The sequence below is a fragment of the Ambystoma mexicanum genome, chromosome 7p (assembly GCF_040938575.1).
Source record: "Ambystoma mexicanum isolate Mex_15411 chromosome 7p, UKY_AmexF1_1, whole genome shotgun sequence".
NCBI lineage: Eukaryota > Metazoa > Chordata > Amphibia > Caudata > Ambystomatidae > Ambystoma > Ambystoma mexicanum.
In genome coordinates, this window is record NC_090939.1 from 889,484,020 (window position 1) to 889,504,070 (window position 20,051).

At 42.9% G+C, this 20,051-nt stretch overlaps 1 protein-coding gene across 3 annotated transcripts in view; it reads right to left on the reverse strand.

Moving 5' to 3' along the window:
* Positions 1–20,051, reverse strand: part of TMCO3 (transmembrane and coiled-coil domains 3) — a 1,285,122-nt gene that overhangs the window by 734,595 nt on the left and 530,476 nt on the right. For all 3 annotated transcript variants that reach the window (XR_011283572.1, XM_069637136.1, XM_069637137.1), the window contains exon 7: positions 3,880–4,066. Coding sequence is in view for 2 of the 3 variants with exons in the window: in XM_069637136.1 (XP_069493237.1) it covers positions 3,880–4,066 (187 nt within the window). In the remaining variant the exon portion in view is untranslated. The remainder of the gene's footprint in view (positions 1–3,879; positions 4,067–20,051) is intronic.

A 20,051-nucleotide genomic window follows, 5' to 3' on the forward strand; every position in this document is an offset into this window, starting at 1 on the left:
TCTGAAAAGTAAATATCGACATCATTATACAATATTCATGAATAAAGATTTGATGCAAAACTCTATACTAAACTCTGAACATGCGACTCGTCCCTTGGACGTTCTGTCTTGCACGAGAAGGAAACATGCTTACATTATAGACTGGACCCCCGAAGGATGCAATTCGATGACAATTGACACAGATGAAAATAAATAGATCTATTGATAGCATAGCAATGGAAATTCAAGTCAATAGCAATGACACCAATGAACCTAGAACTATTGGGTACTCTAATCGCAAATAGATAGAAATTTAAAAATCTGCGAAATATGACCAGGATACATGGCCTTACCTTGACCAACAAACAGTTGGATTCAGCCAGCAGAGCAGTATGTTGCGGGAAAATAGGTGGATGGCCACAGGTAGCGCACTGATGGGTATGCTCGAAGCGGTCACAGAAGTTCACGGATAGCACGACGACGAGCAGATTAGCATAGATCTCAGTGGTTCCCAGGTAGCACGTTCAGGAGTTGACTTGCAAAGCACAAAGATGTTCTCATGAGACACATCGAGTGGTTTTTAAAGTATTAGAAACTGGGGTGTGTTTGTGAATGAATGACGTATGTATGTCGTGGTATTAGGGGGGCGGCCTGCTTGAAGGGGAGGCCTGCATGGATACACAGTGTCTGAGGAGGCCATGTGACCGATGGCCCCTTGGCGTGGGATACCTTTTCAAGCGTACATGTAGTTTAGCACCTTTGCCTTTCGCGCCCCTGACAGCGCGCATCCACTGGCGCGCACCTCCTTTGATAGAGGGTGGGTGGGATCGAGGGGCCTGGGGCATGCAGATAAGGCACAGGAAGACTGCCAAATGGTGACACACTTATGTGGATTGCAGGGGGGCGGCCTGCATCAAGGGGAGGCCTGCATGGAGACACGGTGTCTGAGGAGGCCATGTGACCGATGGCCCCTTGGCGTGGGATACCTTTTCAAGTGTACATGTAGTTTAGCACCTTTGCCTTTCGCGCCCCTGACAGCGTGCATCCACTGGCGCGCACCTCCTTTGATAGAGGGTGGGTGGGATCGAGGGGCCTGGGGCGTGCAGATAAGGCACATGAAGACTGCTGAATGGAGACCCCTTGCCCTCTACTGCAGTATATCGTTGCCTATCAATAACAAATGCCACATACCGGAGATTCTTGTGAGCACAGACCCACACTTCAACCAGTGTATTATAGTGGTCAAGACCCTTGACCTAAGGCCTGTATAATCCAATGTTAATTGATATTATAGATATATGTGTGGCTTTTATAGAGACATAACCTACTGAAAGACTTTGAACAAGTATTATTTAGTGCATGCATTATCGAGAATATTTTATTTTAGCTTAGATAGATAGTGACCACCATGCTTCACAGCGACCATAACCTTCACCAATTCGACGCACAGATGTCTGACGTCCATCCTTGAATGGAGACACACTTGATTCATTTAAAAAATCGAAACAACCGTTGTTAAAATATATGTGGTGTTTTATTTTGTAACTTATTTTCATGACACAAAAATACAAGACTTTAAATATTATACAGGTCAGGTTGCAGCACAGCGAGAGAAAATCCCCTGTACTGACCGCTGTCACTCAGGAACGTTTCTCTTATGGCACGAACGGCACAGGCGGGTATCACTCTTCGAACGCGGTGTCCAAGCCTCCCGTGGAGCCACCATGTAAAGGACCGATAGGCCACCAGCCTGTACCACCTGTGAAAAGGAATGAAACAAACTGTTTTTAAATGACCAAGATAAGTTTTTCCCCCCCAGTGCCAAGCCCTTTTTGGTGATTTCGGTATTGCAACACTCAATACTTTCTAACATTTTCTCCTTAATTAACCCCTTCAGTGCCAAGGACGAGCTATCTCGTCCTTGGCACTATGGAGGTAATCCCAAGGACGCGATATCTCGTCCTTGGCACTTAAAAGGTTAATAAGCATTTGTTGTCAATGACAATTCTTGTAACTAATGGCATTCAGCACTGACAAATGCTATCTAGACAATGCACACTATTGAACGACTCATGCGTTACTATGAGATGAATATATAATTTTGGATATAGTAGAAGACCATGAAATAGGAGTGGCATGACAAGCAGAGTATACTTACTCGTTACTCGGATTACGAGGACGAAAAGTTGTGCGAAGTTCGTGCATAAGCACCATCATTATTCTCAAAACGGCCCGTGTGAGGCAGGCTGCCCTGAAGTCTGGCAGCTCGGTGATGCATTGAGGTCGTGGCTCGCCTGCCGAAATGTAGGCCAGGCATCCCGCGTTTTCTCGGCAGCAGCAGTTCTCGTCCACGGTTGGCATTAGCTCCCACCGATTGCATGTGCACCAGGTGGAGACGCCGTCCATGTGACTCGGACCAGGCGCTTCATCTGTTGAATCGTCCTCCCAACTGTTGTCCGAATCCCCATCGTTTTCGCGTGCTTCCCTTTCCAGTAGTTCCTCCTCGGTATACTCAGGCTCGTACATGTAGGGCATTATTTTAGCCATTGTGTGGTAAACAAAGTACAATAATTTATAGAGATGGTACAGGTGTTTACACGGGCTACAAGCGGCGAAGGTAGCTGACCAGAGCACAGAAACGGGTCACAGAATACTCAAAGTAACACAGAGAGAGGAATGGAATCGCAAATCTGCTGCTGTGTGTTGTGAAACGGTCTGTTTATACTTATTGAGGAAAGAGGCGTCCTGCCATTTCCATGGCGACACGTCATTAGCTGAGGCGCAGCGATTGTTGACACGAGACGTGCTTTGGCGTAGGGAAATGGGCAGTACGCGTCTGCTGATGACAGGCTCAGGGGCGGGGGATATGATTTAGTGCCGCAAAAGCAGGTCAGCCAGGGCGATGGGGGAAATGATAGGATTATCACAAAATGGCAGCGCCCAGGTGCCTGTTTTCGCGTGCGTTTAATGGACGAAAACTCAGGTAAGGTCCATAGGAAATTTTTCTAAAATCGAGCCACTTAGGCTTAAAAAAACATGGCCGACCAGTAGGGACAATAACATTTTTTACCGGATCATGCCTTTAAAGTGCATGTCTTTGTTTAAAGGGGTAATGTGTGCTGTGGGATTTTGTTTGCAGCCGCCAGGAAAAATGACTACCATTAAAAGTGTATTAGTTTGCTGCAGATTACATTTTTTGTGTGTCTATAGTCATATGACATACATGCAAAAGGGGAAAGTCAAAGTTTAGGATCGATCTTCAAATTCTTTCAGAGACATGGGAAGAAAATTAAGATGATGCAGCATATAACTGCCAATAAAGTATTCTTCCGTAAATAGGAGGAAAACAAACTGTAGAAACTCATTTGTTCATTAAAATTGTCAGGTTCCCTTTCTTTAGTTTAAATACAGCATCTAACTGTTCTATAATGTTTGGTTGCGAAATGGGCGGATTTTCACTTTAGTTGACAAATATATTATTACTAGTTCTGGTAGGTCTGCTATAAAAGTCAGTAGCAGGTCATAAGTAGTGAAAGGATTATGTAGTTCATTACCTCAATCTTAGCAATTAAGTGCTGCTCCTGCCTTCGTCTGTTGCACTTAAAATTCTTTGACAGCAAACGCAAACATTTTTTGCATAGAGGTTCATGTCAGAAATGTTTTAATTAACGTCAAAATCAATATGAACTGTAACACAAACATTTATTCTAATTCCCGTCGGCCCAGTTCTAATTCATATAAAACACATTTATCATTATTAAGATGTGATGTTTGAGATAGCATTTCCAAAATCAAAGTACTGGTGCATGATGCTTTTATAAAAATGTATTAATGAGATTTTGTTTAACAAATTCGACATTTAAGGAAGTCTGTAATTAGTGCTGTTAAAATAGAACATACCATCCTTATCCCCTCGAGAGCCGCTCCCAAGGAACCGGGATACTAGAGGTGTGCTGGATAGGGACAAACAGGCAGAGATAAAAACAGTCTGTTTTGGCCTGATGCGCAAGAAATGTCCCCAGAGCAAGCCAAACGCAATCATCAGAAGTGTCATGAAGAAGGGTCCTTGCACAGATATTCTCCACACCTGTGGATTAAGAAAAATATCAGTTTTTGTGATCATTCTGGAATTGTTTTCAATTACTTTGTCATCCTTGAACATCAGATTTCCTATAATTGCATATTTCTACAATCCAATTGTCCTTATAATTGCAACATTACTAAATACAATTAGGTATATGTCCTGGTACAAAAAGTGAAGCAGTTACCAACCTTCAACAAAGGTGAGCCAGCATGGGTAGGTCCAAGGTAACATGGTTAGTCTGCACTATTCATTGATTGCTAAATATGCAATAACGTATTTTTTAGTCACACACTTGTTACCAAAAGGCAACTGTCCTTACTAAACCTAAGAAATGCATCATCTGCAAAAGATAAATTACAAAAACAAATCTTCATTTTAGTTTTGAGCATTAAAACTGCTTCATTCCAGAGATGAGAACATGAGGGGATGTATTTAACATCCGCAGCTAGCTATACAGAATGTACTTCCTATTCAATGTCATGCCTAACAATGAATCTGGGTCTCCATATATCAGAACAACTACCTACTTAATAGCAACCTCTTATTCAAAGCTCATTTTGTGACGAAAACCGCGACTGCATGGTACCAAGCTCATTACTCTGAAAGTGTAATCCTTATCTGTATGAATACGACATCCGCACAATCTCGCAAGCAATGGGCCGCTGCCCACCTGAATAGTGACATGCTCTTCTCCCTGACATCACAGGATGCATGCTAAGAGCATTCAACATGCTGCAGCACATGCTATTGAAAGTCTCAATAAAGGGCTAAAGAAACACAACACAATCCCTACAGAGACAAGGGGTAAATTGGCTTCCTGCTCCAATCCTGGATTACCTTCAAGACCACCTACATCTACTACAAAGCAATGCGAACCAAAGCTCTGGCCAACCTGGCTGAAAAGCTCACCGCATCTCAGGAGGCAAGCACGACACATCAGGCATGCAATCGTACAAAACTGAAAATCAAGACATCCAAAAAGTAAGACACGAAGAAACTAGGCTTTTTACAACTATATGGTTAGATTTGAGAATAACATCCATTCCACGTCAGATTAGCCCATTATCTCAGCACGTCTTTGAAGAGTTGTTTTCAAACCTTCTCTGAAACTAAATTTGAAGTTCACAGCCTAACCTTGGGGACTGACAGTGGCGTATCAAAGGAGGGATCCATAGACCATCCCATTGGGTCAAATATAAAGCAAAGACCAGTCACAGGATTGTACACAGAGCCCAACCCCACCCATTGAAAGAGAATTAGCTAAGAAACGGCCAAGGAGACCTACTGGGCTTCCAGAGAGCTATTCCAGTCTACTAGCCAAGCCAAAATACACATCTACAGGAATTTCTACCTCCCTCTTTAAGAATCCGTGATGCAGTGTTTTGTGTTCACCAGTAACTGTAGAAAGACCTTTCTGTCCTGGGAACAAATGGCAGAGAAAACATTGAAGACAAGGCCGACTCACGCAGACCATGGGAGTCCCATGGATACAAAGTCACATTGGATAAATGAAAGGAAATGCATGTGGGATATCCGACGGAGGGACAAAACAAACAGTTTCCTCACTCATGCTAGCATCACACATCAATGCATGCCATGTCTAAGGTAGTTGTAGAATCAAGATGGCAGCCGGCCATAAAATAAACTCACATTAACAAACTTTAAGCCCACAGATAGATGGTCCAATAACAAAAGACCGACATACATTAAGTGCAACCCATTACCTAAGTACCACAGAAGGAGAGGAGATACCCAACTATAAGAGCAAGCTCAGTCAGAGAGTGTGGGGTGTTTGAATGGAAGCTGGAGGAAGGCGTTTGGTTAAGTTTGGCTAGGGACAGGTCTACTGAGAGAACTAGGAGGAGATTGTTGTAGATAGAAGGAGAGAGTTGTATGAGATATTTCTCTCCTTCAAACTACTGGAAGAGCCTTTAAGCTGATGTCAACCCTGTGAAAACTCGGCCAAGGAGGCCCGCATTACAGACTCTTGGGAAACATTTTTGTGAACTTCAAAAACTGGTAACCGAAAGACAAGGGTACGTCACTGGTCATTTTGACCTAGAGCCCCTAGGGATAACTGATGGCCCGATCAAACAACTGTGTAAGAGACTTCTTTCTTTGCTTACAATCATTTGAGTTGCCATTACACTTTTTTTAATTTTGTTTTATTTCACACACATTTACTTCATAGCCCAGAGAGACCACTTTTTATTTTTTTAATTTTATTTTTAACTATTGCAAGAGATTTTCCTTTGTCATCTTTGTGAACTGTCCAACGTCACAATACGTTTACTTTCCCTGTTCTGGTATGATGTTGAGTGTAACGTAACACCTGAGAGGCCATTTGCCCTGCTTAACTTAAGCCTTTGTTTAGTTTTCCTTTCCTACCCCTAGCTATTGCAATTATGATCTCCAATCTAACCTTCCTGAATTGCATCTATATTTTAGTAATAAATAAACCAGTATGTTCTACAACACAAGTACTCTTGTGTCCACACTTATCACACTGTAACCATACCTTATTGCATCTCAAGACACACACACCTGCTTCCACTACCTGACCCCGCTTGTGGTACCCTCATTTTCCCACCACCTATACAGTGCTAAACAGTATATCCCCCTTCCTTGCACAGCACTATGTTGCTACCCAGCTATGTTTGTACTATAAGAAACCCCCAAACACAAATAGAAATAGTAATGAATAAAACTACTTCTGAAACCATGGCTTAAACATCAAACATGTATATGTTGGACTAGAAATTGTAACATGTTTAGAATGGGTCATTATGTCAATCCCACATGCCTTCCTGTTCTAAATCACTCCAACAAATATGCACATGGCCAGACACTGAGGTGAACCAGAAGAAGGACTGACGATTAGAAGCCATTCTCAAGATCCACTATTAATTTTTTTTAAAAAAGAGTCAAAAACTCTGCACTAGCCCTATAGCTATGAGGAAAGTTCCCTACCTAACAAAAAAGCTAGGGTTGTACGTTAACATCCAAAAATAAAAGTCCTTCATCCGAATCCTAACAAGCTAACTGGTCCTACCACTTCAGAAAGAAATCCGGAAGAATAGGGAGCAGGACACGCCTTCTGGGGGAGAATTCTGCTTGGTCCAACACTGGGATTCTATGGCTTGTTCAACAAGAATGTTCTTCAAAGTTCCTGTAACACTGTAGGATATCCTTCCCAGTCTTTGTATCTAGTTGTGGGGTTCAATCTCCCCTATTTAACAAAGAAATTAGTCTCTTGGTGTGAACACTTCCCTTTCTCCAAGATTTCTTGGAAACAAAAAACTTCTTTCTGTTCCACCTTCGAGGTATTGGGACACACCAAAGTATTGTAATCCTCTGAAAAGTTACTTTATTTTTACCGAAGCTATTTTACATAGGGCGGTTGTCAACCCTGGTTTGGTTTGTCAAAGTTTAAAATAACTTCTGTGGCTTTCGTAGCTCTAATTCAAAGTGGTCATATCTTTTTCCTTCCCCCTTTCATAAGGCATTTGGACACACAGGTTTCTCAGGCTCCCGTAACACTGATATTTTTCTCCAGGCGTTATTCACAATTGTCATGTGTTAGTACCCATTCTGCCATATGTGGTCAAAAACAGCACATCAGATACCCCCTTATTTGAATGCCCCTCACATAGGTAATCTAGCACAGGGCGGGCAAGGGCTGATTAGTAGAAGGTAGTGTTAGAACGTAGCGCCTAGAGACATGTGATGCGCTATACACTTGGAGAGCAATGTATACTGCAATTGTACATGTAGTGCCTTAAGTTTAGAATGATATTGACTTGGCCAATACTCGGGGTGCCCTTCCCCAAGTTCCAAACACAAAATATCTTGAGGCTCTGCCCGCAATTCAATAAGTAGTTCAAACCTCAGGGTTCCCTTCCCCAAGATACACTTTCAATGAAATTGTGTTTCCCAGTGTTCTGTGCCACACTTGCACCTTCCGTTCGTCTTGGCTCAAAAGTTCGTCTCCATTCGCTTTGGAGTCAGATAGACACTGGGTTCACTTGCTTTGTAAAAGTTCTATTCCCTTTAAGGGTCAATAATTGCTGCTTTCTTTGTTTACAAGTTTGATTGACTTGTAGATTCATATATGTATGAACTTTACTTGTATTCACTTTTGAACTTGGCACACGAAAGATTAATTTAACTTGTAAAACTTCATTCCTTTATAATCTTCATATGTAACAGTTTTCTTTCAGTGCAGTATTCAATAAATGTGAAGATAGCTTTGTATTCAGTTCGGCGTTCAAAAACGGTTATAGGTTTTCATTTAAAAACACGTTGTTCTGTTCAGTTCAGTTAATTCCGTTGTAATATGCCTTTGTAGTTTGCTTTTAAACATGTCCAGCACTCGCAGGGCTTTCGATTCCATGCATTCATGTACACGTGACCACTCCGTAACAAAGTGTTCTCAATTATTCAGTGATCAACAAGTTCTGTCGTTCACTATTTAGCAAGGATTCAGATCAGAGACCTTCGACACCGTATATCATTATTCATGCGACCACTCCGATACAAAATAACCTTGCGTATAACATCAAACACTTATACCAGGTTTCTGTTTTCACAGAACCTCACTTGGAATGCCAGAAAAAGGGGCAGCCTCCCTGCACGGCTCCCCTGTCAAGGTTCATTCGGTTCCACACAGCCCGAACTCCCGGGCCGCTCTCTCCTGAACCGCTAGCGTGCTCCACACATACAGCTCCCCGCTGTTTCTCTTGGCATCTCTGCTGCTGCTTCTTCGCCACCAATGCTTCTCTCGCCACTGTTTCACCCCTCAGACATTCCTGATTGGGTTTTTTATACACCTGCACCCCTTTAACAGGCTGCAGGTGTGAATGTACAATTAGCCCTACCTGACCACCATTAAGGGACATGCCTGACCTTTACTACTCTCAGCAGGCCTCTTCCTCGTCCCAGTTCCAGAGTGGTAAAAGTACCTAGTCATCATTACTCTTGGTTGCCTCTTCTTCATGCCAGTACTTTTAGGAGTTATATAGGAGGAAGTCAGGGGAGTTGATTCAAAATACACCATGAAGGCGTGGAAAGTGTTGGGTTGGTCATTAGTCGGAAAAGGGGGATACCATGTATCTCCCAAGGGATCATATATCCCACTCCGAGTCCCTAAAGTCCCTCCATCCAAGTAATCCTCCCTTGCCAATCCACGCCCAGGTTTAGGATCCAAGAGCAATGGCCTTTCCCTGGCCATCTGCGCAGATGATCCATGGGGAATAGGACTGGGGATACCCTTAGGTTTGTCACACTACATATGCTGACATATTGAAGCATCAAGCCTTGCATGCAATTTGTTTTTATTCCCCATAAAAAGGATCAAACCGCAGTCTGCTGATGAAGCCAGGGCACCATGCAAAAAGGCCTTGACTTTGTGCTTAGAAGCACAATGCTGTTCAAGCATCTTGCTATGCCATGATAATATGGCTAGACACTCAGAGCACCTTGCTGAGGATTGATAAAACAAGACGCTTGGAGCGCCTTGCGAACAGCTGATCTGTTGCCAGACACTAAGATTTGTCATTGTAGCCCCGTGCTAAAGGGGTTGTGCTATTGTAGGATGTTCACCCGCATCACATATGTGGCGTAGGGTTTAATGTCCATGTAATATAGGTTTCCATTAGAAGCTGAGAAACTGCATATCGAGTGACAAGCCTAACTGGCTGGCTGGCTAGATGAGACCAGCTAAGACAAGAGGCTTCTGCCAGATAGATCACAGGGGATGCTAGGCTTCTTTTACTCAATCTGCATTCGGGTTTTTGCTTGATTGAACTCTGTGCCATAATGCTGGTCTTTTTCTAATGATACATTGAATAATGTGTTCTCATTTTTTGCATTTCATTGATGCTTTCTTGATATATGATTTTGGTTTAGTTTGGAACTTTGAACTGGGAAGTATCTTTGAGCTTACTTGGCGTTGAAGCATGGATAGGTCTTTGTGCCTTTCTCAAATAGAATTGTGCTGGCTGAACAGGGCTTTTGGTATTGGGGTTGAACAGATTTTTTGAAGCCCATGATTAGAACTGTTGACTGGTTTGAATACAGAAATATGACTTGTCCCATATAAGAGGATCGATTTGTTGGAACTATACGAATCACTAGAAAGTGTATTAAGGGCTTTTATATGTGCAAAATAAATGTTTCCTTTTTTACAACAGTCATTTTTGACTCCGATACGTTCAATACAATGCTAACTAATGGGAAAGTGTTATGTTCAGCATTATGCCTCTCTTTCAATGAAACCTTTCTGTTTTGTTCTCTCCCCTATCCCTTTATAAATATGTGCAACAAGGATATATCTTGAACGTGCTGCGGACCCGTAAATCTGTAGATGAACAGGTAACACCTTATCTGGTGAAAGGATTTTGTATATTAGAAATGTGTATGCGACTTGGGGAGGGATGCATGCTTTCAGGCCCCACAAACCGATCCAATTATAATCCATTGTAGCAGAGCTAAAATCGGCATTGTAATCAGAGAAAAGATGTTTTCTGGGATCCGAACCAGTGTCGGCTAGCTACCCTGTCACGTTGGAGGAACGCTAGATTTTACTATCAGCTAAGCTGGGAATAGCGGTCTTTCCTCCTACCTGCAAAAATCAGGGCACTTATACTAGCCTCAGCGGTAATCTTTAGAAACCATGACAATTGGCGCCCAACGTTGGGCTTGATTAGACTCTGGTGTCCATCCATCCATCCATCCATCCTTTCTGGGGATAGAGTAATGTACCTCAACCCACATTCGCTCACAGCACAAATAAAAGTGCCTTGCTGTGCCGAGCAGAGCATGTGGTTCGGCTTTGTTAATTAAGTCTTTTTCCTTCCATTCAGCGAAGAGCGTCGGGGGATTTTGATATGTTAAGGAAGGCCTTCAGCTTGTAAATTCTTTAGAAAGAAAAATTCATTAAAAAAATACACTTAAGATAAACATCGCCGAGAGAAGCTGTACTTATCTTGCTAAAAAGGATACCGTTCAAATAAACTTCCATCCACTGTAGCTGAGAGTGCCGCGTAACAGATCTATTATTCCTAACATTTTAAAGCAATAAGCAGGAACCAACACTGGTTTTAAACTGCTCATACTATGAGTGCTTCAACCTCAGAAACGTGTACAAATGCAGTTACTCCTCCCTCTGGACGTTGTGCACCAGAAGAGCTTTTAGAAATAATGGCTGATGGAACATATTTGTCACTTCCAGATGACATATATATACTCTTGCTGTTCATTGACCAGGCCAATTCCTGGCTGTGTAAAAATGACGCTTATAGGGTCAAACAGGACTTTATCATGAAGTTACAACAACCAAGAACATCGGTTTCTTTTCCTACAGAAATTCTCTGTATTCTTCCGTTAAGACACCCTCAGTAAAAATCAGATGTCCGATTTACCGTGGCCACCAGGCCAGGATGATGTGTGCCAATTTCTGAGCCAGAACTCTGGCAGATATTGCAGGGACCATGGACCAATGAGTAAGCTTTGGGTTTCGTGCCAGAAGGGAAATGACCGTGAAGCTAGATGCAAGTTAATACTTACCTTTAAAGTACCAATTTGACAATCTGCGTAGACGGACATGATAGGCAAGGCAGAAGTGCAGAGTGATCCGATGTTGGCTTCTCAGACTCAAGAAACAACATAGGATTTCATTCAAGCTGACCTAGGCTTACAAGCATCACCGGAGGGGGTCTTCTCCTCCTAAGCGGTACACAAACAAGATGGCTCATGCACAGAGAACAGTATCAAAAATTCAATCTTTGATGATTAAAGAATCCTCTAACAAGCAGGTGCCAGATATGAATCAAAAGCAAGGAATGGCAGACCCCTCCAATGCTAAAACAGAGAGTAAAAAATCCTCTGTTTTACTATAAAAAATTTCATAGGAAAATGCCTAATCGTTTGATGGGTAGCCACATTCAACTTCTCCGAATCTGGATACAGTGCTAATAAAAGATGTTTAGATAAAGTTGGAGCACACTTCCTCAGAATCCGACCGAGATGCTCTGCAGTTAAACACACTTTCCCTATAAAGAGCTAATCCCTTAGCTAGGGATAACCATTAAGTAGGTAGAATTAGTGTGCATAGTATAGTGCAATAAACACAGCAACTGTAAAAAAAAAAAAAAAAAAAAAGCAGTAAATAAAACGTGTGCTTTTAGCTAACCTTGCAACAAGTAGTTGTGGGCAAACAAATACCCCATGTTAGACAGACACATACAACAGTGAAGGAATAACAGGTACTGCCCTTTTAATGTATATCAGTGTATAATACATGCAAACCTTGCAACATGCATGTGCAATTAGAAATAGCAATGTTTAGAACATTGTCTCTGCATCTGTATGCAATCTGCAAACGGTTTTGAAACCGGTGAGCCTTTCACCCTTCATACTGGATAGAATTAGCACTCCCCTAGTTAAACCGTTATATGATTAATGTTCTATGCACTTGCACATATACAACATGCAGTGATATCAAATATGGCTTAATAGGCCCTAAAAATCATTGCTGGCAAGCCACATTCCGCTTTTTACTAAAATAGATGTGTGCTAATGATTCACGTAGAATGACACTTAAATCCTTAAATACAGAGTGCTAAAATGCACTTGCAGACAATGCTTACCCAAGCCGGCTCTTCCTGTCACACCCAACAAGGACAGCACATGGGCTGTATTGCAAGAAGACTGTTACCCATCGCAAAGAGGCTTGTACTGGTAGCGAAGGTCACAGGCTGCTATACGTTATAACATTCCACCAGCAAAGAGGGGGCTAATTACAGGAATAGAGACACTGCAGAGACAGGGATGCAGTTACGCCCCTCCCACCCGCCTTCAGACTGCCCATCACCGCCCTGTTTGGGCAAATGTGACTGAGAAAAAGAACATGCTGGGACAGCTGGAGGAAGGCGACTTCCTATCGTTGCTGGACTTGGAGGATGCTTACTTCCACATCCCCATTCCTTCCAGCATGGGTCTGGCATAGATTCACATGCAAACCCTCCCTCCTACCCCTCTGCGGCTCTTCTCTTGGTCCTACTGCCACTTTACCTGCTACCAAATCTGAAGATGGCTGCCAGAGGACGGGCTTGGATAGAGGGCAGGCATTGGCTGGGGGCAGTATGACCCAGAGACCAGTAATTGGTTGTTATGAGAAAGACAGTTCAGAAACCAAACTGAAACTGATTTTTTCTTTACCGAGGATTCCCAGCCTGACGACTGGGAATATTCATGAGCATGTGAATCCATGTCAGACCCCATGCCGGAGAACTAACAGTCCGGGTCAAAGAGTTCAACTTAAAAGTCTGTGTGTCCAAGACCTATATTTGCCCTCGCAGCTCAAACTAAACAATGTGTAGAGATATCAACAATAAAAGAAATAGTGTTCCAAACAAAGTCCTGAGCCTATACAAGCTCCTGTCTTACTTGTCAGCTCCCCTTTCCAAGTTCAAAACAGTTCCAGAAAGTCTTGGGGTTTCATTCCCCAAGTTCAAGACAGAAAGTTCAACCAAAACAATCCTCCCCAACCCTCTTGCCAAGGGTAGTTTCTCTGTTTCACCAATGCAAAGTTTACACCCTTGATACTTCCTTTCATTTGATTTACATGCATGGCTCTTGGTCCAGGTGCAGTTGACGAACCACAAGGTCCACCCATCACAGTTCACGCAGCCGATAACCCTTTGACGGTCGCTCTTTAACATTACTCCCATGCAGGGATTTCCCCAGTCTAGGCACAGTTAAGAGACCACACGGTCCACCCATCACAGGTCACGCAACCGATACCCCTTTTCATCAGCTTTTGCACCAATTGTTCACTGCTCTCCCTTGCCAGTGATAAGTAATTATAGTATCAAAAGTATCCTCTTTCAATCCTTTTCCGTGGTTAGTTTGCTCACCATTCACTTTGTTATGTTGTGGATACTCGTTTCTCGTCTCACACCCTTCTTGAGATTGTACTTGCTTTGCCACCACTCGTATTCCATTCAACTTGCTTTGTGTATTTGCCACCTGCACCGGGTTGCTTTTGTTCCATTCCAAATATTCTCTTCATTTGCTTCATCTGTGCATGGCATTCAGAAATACTTATTCAATCATACTTTCGTGTTGCTTTAATTCTGTACGCCATGTCATAATGCTTTCAGTTCATTCAATATTCAAAAGGGTGCATTTGGAACTCACTCACGTTACTCAATCGCTTAAATAATCAGAATTCCAAGTATTCTCCCTTACATAACTCAGAGTTCTCTCTTTCACTTATACCTCATTCGATTTTGAGTTTCTCAAGAAATATCACATCTTTCTGTATGTTCCCTTCATGTATTAGACTCTTAGCATAGAGCCGTCTTCCCCACTGGTGTCTGGCAGGCTCAGTGTTCCTTTATCGGTAAGCGACCCACTTCTTGATGAAGCTTTGCATCTACACTCTTTAATTTGTATTTGGCTGACATCGAAACAATTTGGACCAAATTCTATGTTATCCAGTAAAACTAGGTCATCTAAAAATACATTGGCTTGCGTACGCCGATGACTTAATATTTGACAAAACACCCATGGGTCTCCAAAACAAATTACAGGCTTTCTCTACCTTAGCCTTTAATCATAATCTGCGTCCCAATGTAGGTAAATCTAAGATCTTGATTCTGACTGGTTCTAAAAAAAATTCCACGATATTCATGGACAGTCAACAATCTCAAGCTGGAGAGAATTTCGACACTCATATCTAGGTTTTGATATCACCAATGACTTTTCCCAAAAACATTGGCGGGACTCTCTCACAGCAAAAAGTAGACCTCTGATTTTGCAATTAAAAATAATTTGCCACAAATATTGTACCTTTTCATTGAGTCCAGCGATTCAATTTTACCTACTGAGATTGAAGCTATACTTTTGTATAATTTAGAATTATGTCTGCATAACATCGATGACTTACTAAACTCCCTGCAAGGGCGTATTTGGAAACAAGTTTTAAATTTGGCTAATTCCGTTCCAAATTCATGCATACGAGGGGTGTGCGGAGGGGAAGATTGTATAGAGTGGAGGGGTGTATGGAGTGGAGGGGTGTATGGAGTGGAGGGGTGTATGGAGCGGAGGGATGTATGGAGCGGAGGGTTATATGGAGCGGAGGGTTATATGGAGCGGAGGGTTATATGGAGCGCACAAGTGCATGGAGCGCACGGGTGCATGAAGAGGATGAGTGCGCAGAGCCGATGAACGTATAGAACTGACGAGTGTATGAGATTGAATATATAGAATAGGACTTCGTTGTTGGATGCGTGAAAAGCACGAGTTTGTGCATATGTTCCTGGAGCTGATGAGTGCATTGGAGCTGATGAATGCCCTGGAGGTGGTGTGTGCGCTGGACAGGGTGTGTGAGCAGAGGTGGTGTGCGCGCGCAGAGGGGGTGGGTGTGCGCGCAGAGGGGGTGGGTGCGCGCGCAGAGGGGGTGGGTGCGCGCGCAGAGGGGGTGGGTGCGCGCGCAGAGGGGGTGGGTGCGCGCGCAGAGGGGGTGGGTGAGTGCGTAGAAGGGGTGAGTGCGTAGAAGGGGTGAGTGCGTAGAAGGGGTGAGTGCGTAGAAGGGGTGAGTGCGTAGAAGGGGTGAGTCTGTACATTTCAGAGAAGCGAATAGAACGCAAGAATGCGCAAAACGGATGAATGTGCAGAACGGATGAGCGTAAACAGGACGAGTGTGTAGATCAGATGAGTATGTGGAGCAGATGAGTAAGTAGAGCCAACGAGTCTGGATAGCTGATGAATGCGGAAGTGCGGAGAGTGTGTCTATCGCCTGAGCGGGCGATTGTACAGACCTGCCGAATGTACCGAGGGAATGAGTGTAGGAAACGGATGAGGGTATGGACCGGATATGGGTAGGGAGTGGAGGAGTGTAGGGAGTGGATCAGTGTATAGAGAAGATGAGTATATGGAGCGGATGAGTATGAGCGGACGAGTGTTTGGAACGGACGGTGGAATGGAACGCATGGGTGTATAGAGCGCATGGGTGCATGGAGCGCATGGAGCGCATGGGGCGGACGAATGCATGGAACGGACGACTGTTCGGAACGCACGGGTGTATGGAGCGCACGGGTGCATGGCGCGGACGGGTGCATGGCGCGATGGGGCAGATGGGTGTATGGATGTATAATCAGAGGTGATGAGTGCTTTGGGGGGGTGGGGGTGAGTGCGTAGAGGGGTGAGTGCGTAGAGTGGGTAAGTGCGTAAAACAGGTAAATGCATAGCACGCGTGAGGGCATAAGCGGATGAGTTCTTGGAGCGAATGAGTGCCTGGAGCGATCGAGTGCCCAGATTCTAGAATGGATGAATACGTTGAGAATGGATAAGTGTCCACGGTACGGACTGGAACGCATTGAATTGCGCAACGTATATAGTATGGTTTAGAATGCAAAGAACGTTTGAAAGAGCATATAACTCAGATCACACCACACCACTCTCTCCTTTACGCCACCACTCAACTAGAACACAGTGATACTATGACGCCATTCGGTACAACTGTTCTCATACCAACATCCGCTGCTTACTCCACATCATTCCAAGTTGACACTGCTGGTCTCACACCCCCCTGCCAGGCGTTCTCCTCAGGCCTGATGCAGCCGCAGCCGTTCTGGATAAAACCTGACTGAACGAACACACTTTCCTGATCTCTCAACCACCACACCTACCGCTAAGAAGCAGCTACCGCACAGATATCGCACAAGCTGCACACATACCCGGTGCTCACATGCACCTTTTGTCTCCCTCTACCCCCTCTACTGATCTGAACTTCGGTTCCCAAGGGCGCTCAACCTACCAGCGCCTTCAGACCATACCAATGGTATATAAGGCGCTATATAAATGCAAAGTAACATAACATACGGATAGAACTAGGTCTGTCTAGTTTGTCATCTCATTTTTTGTGGCGTCAATTAAATTCGTACGTCAAAATGTTGGACCCTCCCCGTAATTCCATCTATGTAGAATTCGCTAGGATGTTGGCACTAAAGAATCCACATTCAATAATCCATTTTAAGAAAATAATGGATCTTGCTTTGCATCGTATTAACATCACCAAAGAGGATCTTATAACTCGAATGGGATATTCTAAAAAAAAATGCTATTTCAGTTGGATTGGGTCGAATCACATGACAAAATTGGTTCATACCAACTTTATAAAGAATTTGCCTTACATACACACAAAAGGGTTCCGAGGCTGATGTATGTGGAGTGTTTCCCGGACACCAAATTACATGATATCTATATGCGTTTTCATCTCAATCAGCTTCACTCAAAAGAACGTATCGGTCAGTGGTTGCATTTCAATTCTGACATCTGTTGATTCTGTAAAATAGCTCCCCAAAAGGAAACCATAAAGCACTTGGTCATTTATTGTTGTAACTTTGAAAATGACAGAAAAAACAAGCTGCTGTGACTGCAACATATTACTGCGCCAGAAGAAAATAAGGCTGAATCCAGGTAGGGTTATGTGATCAGAAGGTTTAATTAAATTGCCCTATAGATTACACGTGTTTCGGCAAGGTGCCTTTCTCAAATCAGGGCATATCTAGATGCAATAAATCATAAGTGAAAATGGTATGCATGCATTCAAAAAACACCATATTCCATGTCACATTGCTAAGATCAAAAATGGGAAAGTCAAGAGAAAAGTGCAGTCAGCCACAACATAGAAAAGAAAAGTTCAGCAATTGACACATTACCCATATGCATTTCCATTAGAGTTAAAAATGACAGAAAGGGTGGGGTATAGGGGAGGATGAATAGGGGTAGAGAAAATCAGATATATACAAAAAATGAAAAATTAGTGAGTGGTTGTGATGAATCCATTTTTTGCTAAATGTGCATTAAAGGTAAATGGTCCTTTCTTACCCAGCATTGTTTCTTGTAACCATTACTGAAGATGTAATAACTGGGATCAATCCCAACTGTGAGGTAGAAGGATGGGGGAGGGAGGAAAAAGAGTGGCAGTTTTTATCATTAGTTATACCAAGTCTGCTCATTACGTTCAGTTTCAGTTCAGATCTAAAGATCCTGATCTTGTTGTGTCAGGGGGCAAAGCTTACGCTGCCCTTGGCTCTATATAAGTGAAAATGCATTTTTAAATCAATTCAGGGTTCTTGTTGAGATACACCACTACTGTGCAAGCTACATTGCACTTAGATATCAAAGAGTCATTGTTTAGTACTCATGCGTATGAATATTTTAAGCACTTATTTGAATGTTAAAAGCCACGAAACTGGCAAGTGTGTTACTAATTACTGCCTTTGTCTCCATGTAAATGAAAATGCATTTTTGAATCCATTCGAAGTTCTTATTGAGGTACGCAGTTTCTGAGCATGCTAAATTGCACTTAGGTATCTAAACAAGTCATTAATTGGCACTCATGTGTGTAAACAATGTTTAAAACACTTCTTTCAATGTGAACTGCCATAAGTGGCAAGAGTGCTACTGTATTAACACGACCGTGCGTCCGTATATTTCAATTAATGCATCTAGATGCGATTGGATATGAGGGTGGGGGCTACCATAGACCCCAGGGTGTACCTGAAAATGTCGTTTCCGCGTCCCGCGTCATGTCGAAGTAGAGCTGTGATCCCTGCTTGTTGTCATGTAATGAATGGTTTTCCTGGTAACTTGGTCCCTTGTTTGTGTCAATTGGGACTGTCTGTAAGTGTATGCGTTAGTGTCGGCCATGTTGGAAGGTGTTCGGGGGTTGTTTTAGAATAGGAAAAGAGAAATAAAAAACACCTAGGCGTTGTACGTCCTGATAGTGGACAGTCACTAGAAAGGAATAAATGTGCGTAACAGATCGTCTATTACCTGGAAATGTAAGGAAAATGGTAGGGGCAAAGTTTGCTCAGATTCCGTTTTGGCTGCTATCTGAGATTTCAAAAAAGGTTTCTAAATGTCCTTAAATCAAAAATGTTTCAAAATATTTTGGAAAAAGAAATGTTGGTTAACATATAAAGCATCATTGTAATAGAAGGGCTAAAGATGGGGTCTGATGATAAAAGTGCCAGTTTGTCTCATGTGATTTCAAAACAGTATTGTGGGAATCGTCGTCCTGCGTAGGTAGCGTTTCTAAGGAGGCTTGAAAATGACAGCTTTGGTTTCCTAGGGCAGAGAAATGTAATGAATTCTGTATCAGCACGAGAAATGCTATGGGTAAAATGTATGAATAATCCTCACACGTCATTCATGTGTGCATTGGGAAGACTCCTATTCAAAATTGAAAGTGAACTCTTGCAGAGAATGAATTTGGGTGCAATTGATTCAAATATGGCCTTGTGTTTGTTGATTTATTCTATCCAACAATGTTGCTCACTTTCGGTATGAGGTTCTATATATTCTGAAGTTTTTTTTCTATAATAAGTGGACTCGTCATAAGTTTGTAAATTCTGCGTTGATGTGGTTTTAGCAAGTCAGAAAACTTCCTTAGGCATTACCATGATAATTCAATTTGAAGATTAACCTGAAATTATGGAAATGTATCTTCATTCTGGATTTGGTTTGTTCGTTTTGTTGTTTGTTATTCTGTTTTTAGTATTAAGCTGCTTATACTGACTTTTATATATGTATGTATTTAATGCTTTTTTTTAAAGTGTGAAAAGTTTTCTGTTAAACTATAACACACGGTATTAATTTAAAGAAAATAGATTAAGCTTTTGCTGCTTGTGCTCTTGGGAGATCCAGCTGCCTCTCCCACCAGTAATACATCTCCAGGTACACTTGCCAGCCTCCTCCGCGGAGGGAGAAGCGTTCTCTGGGCAGGTGAATAGCTGACCCTCTTGCTTCGCTTCCAGTCCCTCTCACGGGCCCTTCTGCTCTCACCTGCTGTCTTGCCACCTGCTCACTCTCTCCGCTCTGCCTCGCCAAGTGTCACAGCCTCCAGGTTGCACGCCGGTTCCCTTCACGCAGCTCACCCCAGCTTCTGCTTCCCGCCACCAGGTTTCTCTGGCTC